Source organism: Meriones unguiculatus, chromosome 4 (genome assembly GCF_030254825.1).
Source record: "Meriones unguiculatus strain TT.TT164.6M chromosome 4, Bangor_MerUng_6.1, whole genome shotgun sequence".
NCBI classification, from domain to species: domain Eukaryota; kingdom Metazoa; phylum Chordata; class Mammalia; order Rodentia; family Muridae; genus Meriones; species Meriones unguiculatus.
This window is the reverse complement of record NC_083352.1, coordinates 16,621,348-16,630,822: the sequence shown is the minus strand read 5'-3', so window position 1 is coordinate 16,630,822 and position 9,475 is coordinate 16,621,348. Positions and strand designations below refer to the sequence as shown.

The following is a 9,475-nucleotide window of genomic DNA, read 5'->3' as shown; positions in this document are numbered from 1 at the left end:
TGTCCTTGTTGTATACTTGAACATATTTTGGATAAATGTCTAGGAGTGGTATAGCTGGATCTTGAGGAAGCACCAGATTGATTTCCAAAGTGGTTGTACAAGTTTACATTCCCACCAGCAATGGAGTAAGGTTTCCCTTTCTCCACATCCTCTCCAGCATGTGTTATCACTTGAGATTTTGTCCAGCAGGGTATTAAAGCAGATTCTGAGACTCATAACCAAACTTTGGGCAGAGTGCAGGGAATCTTAAGAAAGAAGAGGGAGATAGAAAGACCTGGAGGGGACAGAAGCTCCACAAGGAGACCAACAGAACCAAAAAATCTGGGCCTATGGGTCTTTTCTGAGACTGATACTCCAACCAAGGACCATTCATGGAGATAACCTAGAACCCCTGCACAGATGTGGCCCATGGCAGCTCAGTGTCCAAGTGGGTTCCCTAGTAAGCAGAATAGTTCTGACATGAACTCAGTGGCTGGCTCTTTGAGCACCTCCTCTGAGGGGGTCACAGAGGAGACAGGCAATGCAGCCAGTCCTGATGAGACCTGACAGGCTAGGGTCAGATGGAAGGGAAGGAGGACCTCTCCTATCAGTGGACTGGGGAAGGGACATGGGAGGAGAAGAGGGAGGGAGGGTGGAGTTGGGAGGGGATGAGGGAGGGGGCTACAGCTGAGATACAAAGTGAATAAATTGTAATAAATAGAAACATTTAAAAAAGAAGGAAAGAAAAAGAAAGAAAGAGAGAAAGCAAGGCAGATTCATTCGTTCTGATTTGAAGCCATATGCGACATCCCACTTAGAAAAATAAAGTACAGTAGGACAAATCTGTATGCACGGCCATGGGCACCATACCATCTGCACTACCGCAGTACTCGTAAAACTCAAGGCCCACACCGGAAATCCGCATTTCTCCTACATCCACTTTGAGAATGGTGGAAATACCCTAGCACCCCACAGCCAGATGTGCGCATGGAGTGGGTGGGAGCCCCAGGTGGGAGGAGATTGCTCACAAAGACTCATTTCAGCTCTAGTCATAGATCACAGAAACACACATGCTGCTATAGATATTACAAATATCTCATGCTCACTTCCTTAGGAAAACATGTAAGTTTATGTTCACAAGTGTTTTCTTTTTAAAGGAGCTATAAACACCATGGCTCAGTATTTGAATCTGGACAGCTAATTAAAATGTTAAAAAGGAACTGCTTATCTTCGTTTTCTATTTTAGGAAAGGGTTCAAATATAGACTGATGGTTTAACCAAAGACAGCTGTTTCATTTCACATGCAAAAACATCGTTCAGAAAGAAGCAAGGCCTGTGCTGTAATTCTTTCCAACAAAGTTGGGGATTTTTCCCACAGCTTGACTGAAAGGATTTGGAAATGCATTTGGGTCTTAGGGTTTTTTTTTTAAGTTATTAATTTCCTTTTTCTGATGTAAACTAAATGTCAGAATAAAAATTTCTAAATAAAACTATTACCCTTTGTTGTAAGGCTATGATAATTGACTGAGAATGTATTTAACAAATTTTCCTGGAAAAATCTTTGCTAACTTTAAAAAGGATTACCCACAACCATGCAAAAATAAATCTGGAATGGGTTTCATATGAAGACACGGGGTATGGTAAAACTCTCAGTCCAATTGCTGGAGAGGATGATCATCTTTTCGGCATAGAAAACTGGAGAAGATTCAACACTGGATGAAAAGACCCACTGAGTTTCCCACCCAGCCCTCTAAGTATTTTAAAGATTTTTCTTAAATAAAATAATTCAAAAAAATATAAAGTGTCTTTGAACGAGGCAATGTTCTGGGTTCTGGATTTATATGTGAGTGGAGTAAAGATGGCTGTCGTGCTGCTGACTCCTGGACCCGGAGAAAGAGTGGAGATCACAGGGGGTCCTCATCAGGGCTCTCGTCTGCGCCCCAGCTTGCTTCCCAGCTTGCTTCCCAGCTGTCTACAGGCCTTTTGCTGTACTATATGCATTACCAAGCTTGCTTCCCCCCACGTTCTGCCTACCTTCAGCCTCCCTGTCTTGGGCTTCTACCAACCTGTCTAAGAACTAGCCTCCTGCTTTACCCTCCACCCAGACTCCATCTGCCACCCAACTGATGAGCAAGTAGCCTTGAGTTCATTTCCAAAATACATTTAGGATAAGCTGCTCACTCTCTGAAGACACGTTATTCTCTTTAGATGTTTTTGATTTCCCTGTAGCCAAGGTAAATTTTTATGGATAAAATGTGAAAGGTTGAGCCATTCCTTTTGCACACATGTATTTAGAAGCATGCCAATTTCACCCACAACAAGACTACATATCGATCTTTAACACAACCTCCATCTCCCCTCCCCACCCCCAGTGCCCTGCCTACCCACATCTTGTCCTGTGTGTGCCCCCCCCCCCCTTCTGACCTCAGGAAGGAGCTTTCCTCTTTGCCTCTGGAGAGACTCTTCCTGGCTAGAGTCTACACCTGCAGCAAGTCAGCTCACATGCAATTTAGGGCTCTGCTCCTCTGGGTTTCGCTGCTGTTTGAGACAGGATCTCCCTTTGTAGCCCTGGATGGTCTGGAACTCTCTATGTAGACAAGACTGGACCTCAAACTCAATCGTAAACACCCACTTTGCCTCTACCTCCCAAGCGCTGGTATTAAAGGTGTGTGGTATCATGTCTGGAAAAGCTCTGCCAGTTTGGATAAAACTTTCCATTGCGTGCTTCTTTTGCTCTGTGGCACTTACACATTTCCCTCTGGACCGTCATATGCTCCTCGACCTCACGTCTTGTTACCCGGCACATAGTGGGTATTCAGCAAGAACAGTGAACGACTCAATAAATCACGGATGCACGGAAGGAGACGTGCAGCAAAGTCGGATAGAAATTTCAAACTGTAGAAGATAAGTGAATGGGAACTCTCTCAAGAAGCTGCGCAATGACCCAGCAAAACACAGAGCTTGCTGACAGGAAGTGACAGGTCCACTGTTCGCTCTGTCGCTTAATGGGTTCCAAGTTCTTCAACTTCTGGACTATTCCGTGCTCTCATGTGTGAATGCCAGCGTTGTGAAAGTCAGATGAGAGAGTACGTAAAAATTGTACCAACACAATGTGCTTCTTGTCAAGGCCAGAATGCTTGTGGAGATGCAGCTGAACCTTACAGTTCAGATTTCAGCCGTCTGCTGCCAGGCGAGCCTTTACTGCTGAGCTACACCCCAAGCCTACGGCTTGCTCTGGCTTTTCCTCCTGGAGAGGTAAGTGCTCCGGGTGAAGGGTCAGAGTTGGGAGACTGAGATAGTCTCTGTAAACAAGTAGGGTTCTCCACTTGTTCAGTGTCTCTGAGTCCATTGCTTTCCCGTGGAGCAGACAAGGGGCCAGAGATACCTGCCTATCTATAGTGCTTTTTGGAGGAATGACCTACATAGGAAAAAGCAAAACAACAACAAAACCAAAAAACAGGTTTATCTACTTAGTAAATGCTGCTTTCTCTGTGTTTTCTATATCCCTTCATTTGGGCTCAGAACTAATCATGCACATTTGTTGCTGGCAAACACTTTCTCTCTTTGCATAACAAAGCAAACACTGGAACATTAATGTCCAGAAGGAACTACAATGGCCACTTGGATGTTTCCTTTAAGCCACCCTCCTCAGCTCTTGTCTTTTATTGCAGGGATTAAAAACCGTCAGGCATCCAGGTGCAAGCAGGGGGTCCCCTGCAGCAGCTATTCGATCCTGCCTTCCACATCAGCAACTGAAAATAGTTACACAAGGAGTGAGGAAGCAGGCGCAGGTGCAAAGAGCTTCCCAAAGGTGTGGAGTTTCCCTGACAGAGTGCACCCATAGGGCTTTGTGTCACGTTTCTGGGCAACAGAAACTGACATTGCTTCCCCGTGGATAGTGGATAGGCTTGTCACGTAAACAATTTTGAAATTCCTTCTTGTTTCAAATTCATGTGAATGCTTTTAGGCAGTGCCTCACGGGTGCTGCTTGACATTATATATATATGTATATATATATTTTTTTAAAAGCCAGAATTCACCAAGACAGAACTTGTAGATGATCTGAGACTAGTCTGACAAAGGGCATAAGTTCATAGGCTTCAGAATCAAGGGATTCTGAGTTCACGTCTTCATAGCTAAAGGGCTTGAGGAGTGTGTTCAATCCCTTCTGCAATAACAAATCACCGCAGATTCATGGCATACAAGAACAGAAAGTTGTTACCATGCATGTTAGGACACCTGAAGCCTCAACAAGTTCTTGAGGGACACAGTCCTTTTGACGGCACCTGCGAGAGAACCAGAAGCCTTTCTTGATTTGTGGCTCTTCTCTCATCTTGAGAGCCTGTAGCTCAGCGTCTTTTACTTCTGATCTTCTGCCTTTCTCTTGTAAAAGACTTGTCATTTGGTGGACCGCCTCCTGGAACACAATGAATCTCAACACCTCGAGATTCTCAACTCACAATTGCAGAGTTTCAATGGGTGACGTGATGCTGCAGAAGCAGACACCACAGCAGCTCATTTTCGGAAAAATCCTGGTACGATGCATGACTGCCAAGGTTGTAACCAAACCACCTTCTTATTGGAGCTGAGGCACAATCCCTAGTCAGGAATTCAGGCCTATGATGTAAATATGGTCAAGAGCCATTGGCTGTGGTTGTCATCCCTGGGGAGAGGACAGAATGGCACAGCTTGGGAGAAAGTGACACTTCAGAAAGTGATCACAGGCAAGGCGTAATAACCGAGGGCCCTTGGGATCCATACCTGTGAAGGGGTAGGAAACAGGTGTTGGCAGAGGAAGATCTCAGTCAATAACACAGATGCTCTGAAGTACACTTGACCCCTCATTGCTAAGAGAATGGCTGGGATTTTACCATCTCATGGTCAAGGTCTCCCAATTATCCTACCTCTACCCCCAGATACCCAGCTACCTGTATCTCCTGGATGACTACCACTGTGGTAGTCAGTGGTGAGGGTAACAGCTGAGCTGGGGAATTCTGGGTTGGACATCTACACTGGAATTTTGGCTTGCTTGTTCTTGTGTTGGTCTTGTGCAGGCAACAAAGGTCACTGTGAGTTCACGAGTGCAATAGAACTGATACTTTCAGAGAACTCTTTCACAGACACTCCCTCTAACCTCTGGTTCTTACAACCTTTCTGATCCCTCTTCTGCAGTGTTTCCTGTACCCTGTGTGGAGGAGGTGTTGTGTAGAAGTCTCCTATAGAGATGAGCGCTCCTCTGCTACTTATCCTCTGCAACTCTAACCAGCTGCATTCTGTATTCATCACCATTCATGGCAAAACGAGGCTTCTCTAATGAGAGATGGGAGCTACACTTGCAATCTGTTGGTACTGAGAGATAGGGTTTCATCTTTTTCATTATTATTATTATTATTATTATTATTATTATTTTGTTTTTTGAAACAGGGTTTCTCTGTGTAGCCTTGGCTGTCCTGGACTCACTTTGTAGACCAGGCTGACCTTGAACTCACAGAGATCTGCCTGTCTCTGCCTTCCTGATTGCTCCCTCAGATTACAGGGGTGTGTCACCGTGCCTGGCTGGATTTCATCTTTTTAACACAATGGATACGTGTGCCGTATTTTTTTGAACAGCCATAGTAAGATAAATTATCCTTTGGAGTATGGGTCTGGGCTAGGTATTATTTGGGAGCCATCAATAAATAAGGCATAATAGAAAGTCAGAGGCTATATACAAATCAGCTCACAGGAGAGCCTAGCAAAAGAAGGCTGAAGCAGCTTTGATGAGTGATAATAATTGACCTATATAAATTTCTTGTCACCATGCCTGGCGCATAATAAAATCTCAGTAAATCACTGCTTCCATAAGAATAACAACCCTTCCTTGCTGATTAGAGAAACGGACTGCCACAAATATAACTTGTTTGTAGCAGTAAATACACAGCCAGGGACAACGGGATGTGCTCCCCCCCCCACCATGGAGAGGTTGTAGCTCACCTCAGATAGAATGGCTTCAGGGTCAAGAAGAAATGTTTTCCACAGGAGCTTCTGCAGAAGAAGTCTCCCACAGTTCACATTGTCCCTCATTCCTCACCTCTGACCCTCAGTCCTCTTGGCTTTCCCTTCACAGTAGGCCCAGAGTTGGATGAGTGCTAGCATTTCTTGTTCAGGTGACTTAGAGGTCTCCTAGCTGATGTTCTTGCTCCTCCCTCCTGGCTGAGAAACGACAGCTCTTTAAAGATCACCCACACACACATCATTGCATTCCTCTGTTCCAGTGTCTCCAGAGCCGCTCACCTCGTGTGGGATCAGCTAATCCAGGACAGGATTTTTTTGAGATTGTAGTCTGGATTGCTGTCCTCCACCACCTCCTCTTCCTGACCTGGGCTCCTCCCACCCTCCCTCCGCTGGTCACTGTGTTCCAGCCACACTGGCCCCAGCTGTCCACACCTGTGCTTGTCATCTGGCCTGTGTTCTTACTGCTCCCCCAGCCTACAGCACTCTTGCTAGGGATGACACTCCAGCTCACTTCCTTACCTCCTTCAGGCCTGCATAGGTCACATGAGAAGATAACTGTGCTGGCTAGTCTTGCGTCAACTAGGCACAAGCTAGACTCATCTGAAGGGAGGGAACCGTAACTTAGAAAATGCCTCCATAAGATCCAGTTGTAAAGCACTTTCTTAATTAGTGATCAATAAGGAAGGGCCCAGCCTTCCTTGTGGGTGGTGTCATCCCTGGGCTGGTGGTCCTGGGTGCTATAAGAAAGCAGGCTGAGGAAGCCACGGAGAGCAAGCCAGTAAGCAGCATTCCTCCACAGCCTCTGCATCAGCTGCTGCCTCCAGATTCCTGCCCTGTGTGAGTCCCTGTCCTGACTTTCATCAGTGATAAACTGGTGTGGACGCATAAGCCAAATAAGTCTTTTCCTTCGCAATTTTCTTTGGCTGTGGTGTTTCATCACAAGAACAGTGACCCTCACTAAGACAACACCCTTCCTACCTGGCCTCTACAAAACCCAGTCCTCCCTTCCCTTGCATGCTCATGCAACTCTGGTACAGATTTATCCATAGTAGGTACTACTTTTAGGTAACATGAAGATTATACACAAGAACTTCCCATTCCTTTCTCTTAGTAATATGTAAGCCTTATGAAGGTAAAATAGTGGCTTTATTTCTACGTTATTAATCTAATTTAATTTTGAGTCAGGCTATTGCTGTGCAAGTCACTCTGTCCTGCAGCTTGCCAACCCTGCCTCAGCCTTCCAAGAGAGAGAGGGTTATAGGTGTGTTATTTTCTTGAATATATGTGAAAGGAAATAAAAGCTCACTCTGATTTCTTGGAGGACCAGAAAGCACGGCAGACATTTGGTTCATAAAGAGGAATACCTAGGTCAGTTGAAAATAACACTTAGCATACGGTGGCTATTTGTATCTGAGTCCTGTGGATAGCAAAAGTAATAACTTAAAACTCGTAATGAAGATAGCACCACTCTCATTATGCTCAGTGATTCCAAACTATCCCTCAAAACAAAACATCAGCTCATTCCTTGTGGGCATCAAGTACTCAAAAGTACCCCCATTAACCTTTGCCCCCTGCTTTTGGATAGCTGTGGCTGTCACTACCTATGCAAGATAGGGAGCTGCCGTCTGCTGCTATTACTGTTTAAATTGCAGTTTCCTGCAGAGATTGCAGATTGCTCTGTACACAGTTTGAGATTCATGGCTCCGGGCTGAGTCGCGTTCTGTCAGAAAACTTTAGCTCTAGAATCCAATGTCCTCCAAGGTATTTTCCCTGACTTCCACACCCCCGCTCAGCAAGCCCCCCTTTCCCTGACAGGACACCCAAAGGGCACACAGACCCAGGCTGCCAGGGTTTGGTCCGCACTTCAAAACTTCTGTACTGATTGAAAGTCCCCTGAGCTTGGCAGGACTCCTTGTTGGTGGAGATTTTGAGCCTTTGTGTTCTTGTCTCCTTTTCTCTCTCCTGGTTTCAGCTTCTGGAAGGGAAAGGTCTGTTAGGATACATTGCCATCTGGGATGTAAAGGGGGAAGCCAGTAGCCAGCTATCACTGAACGCGGCTTTGAAATGCATTCCAGCATCCTGAGCCAGATATTTGGCAACTCAACTGTTAACGTCCTGTGGTTTTTCCCTCCCTGGGATCAATGTGACGTCACCAGTGTAATTTGAGTCGGGAGCTTTGTTCACTCTTTAAATAGCAGTCCAGGGTTGATTTTACAACAGACTCCCTGGAAGGGCCCAAGCTGAGCTGTGGAAGTCCCACATCAATGAAAGCAAAGCGAAGCCACCAAGAAGCTGCCAGCATGTCCTCGTCTCTCCGTGTGAGCCCGTCCATCCACGGCTACCACTTCGACACAGCCTCTCGCAAGAAAGCTGTGGGCAACATCTTTGAAAACATAGACCAGGAGTCCCTGCAGAGGCTCTTCAGGAACTCCGGAGACAAGAAGGCAGAGGAGCGGGCCAAGATCATTTTTGCCATCGATCAAGATCTGGAGGAGAAAACACGAGCTCTGATGGCCCTGAAGAAGAGGACAAAAGACAAGCTTCTCCAGTTTCTCAAACTGCGGAAGTATTCCATCAAGGTGCACTGAGCCTAGCCTAGCAGGATGGGTGAGCTTATCCACCAATGGACCTTTAAAGACCCAGTGAGCCTGCCAGCCCAGGCAGAGGCAGCGTCCTGCGCAAAGGCTTGAGCGCTTCTTCCAACAGGACTCCCAACAGGACTCCGAGGATGGAAAGGGACAGAACACAGCAGCGACATAAACTCCAACTCGTTGCAGCCCTGAGCTGTCATACTGAGAGCCAAGTGCCTCCAGCAGGCTGTGAGAACTCTCCCAGCAGGAAAGGACTGATGCAGCCAAAGACGGCAGAGGCACAGACGGGACATTTGTGGGGACTGAGTGCACGCACACTCTCAGGGTCACCGGCAAGACCCTAAGACTAAACTCAAACCTAACTTGGTTTTTGTGGTTGTTATTTGGTTTGTTAGTTGTTTTCTTTTCCTTCTTTTTTTGAAAAATATCAGAGTGGGAAGGGAGAAGGAGGAAGGAGGAGGGATATCAAGCATAAATGCTTTACTGAAGTTTTGCTTTTTAAATCTGAATGTTTAAAGTGTGGCTAAACTTCAATTCTTAGAGATCAGTAATTGACTGCTTGCATTTATTACAATGCCTAAGAAAGTGCGTCCCCTGGTGTTAAAGTCAAGGAACTGGATGCCTTGCCCAGCCCAGTAAAGCCCACCTCACCATATATATGTTTCTACAGGATTTGTATACATTTCAAACAGGTTTGCACAAAGTTGAAATAATGGGGCCCTTCATAAATCTGAAGTACTGTGAACAATTTTGTAATTTTCTTACTCTCTGGCTAAGGCTAAAATACAATCGAATTAAATGTAATGCAGACACGGCAGCAAGCATTGGGAAGTGAGTATGGGAGATTTTAGAAAGATGCTATGGTTTATTATACAAGTGATACATAGCCCTAATAAATTATGATCAACTTA

General features: G+C 45.6%; 1 protein-coding gene across 1 annotated transcript; it reads left to right on the top strand.

Moving 5' to 3' along the window:
* Positions 1-8,096: 8,096 nt before the first annotated feature.
* Tcim (transcriptional and immune response regulator) lies at positions 8,097-9,475 on the top strand. Its single transcript, XM_021655712.2, has one exon. It carries the CDS (start codon positions 8,238-8,240, stop codon positions 8,559-8,561), a length of 324 nt encoding a protein of 107 aa, XP_021511387.1. The 5' UTR covers positions 8,097-8,237; the 3' UTR covers positions 8,562-9,475.

Excerpts from the sequence above, each read along its gene's own strand:
- Tcim (XM_021655712.2), top strand. The coding sequence starts at position 8,238 with ATGAAAGCAAAGCGAAGCCACCAAGAAGCTGCCAGCATGTCCTCGTCT.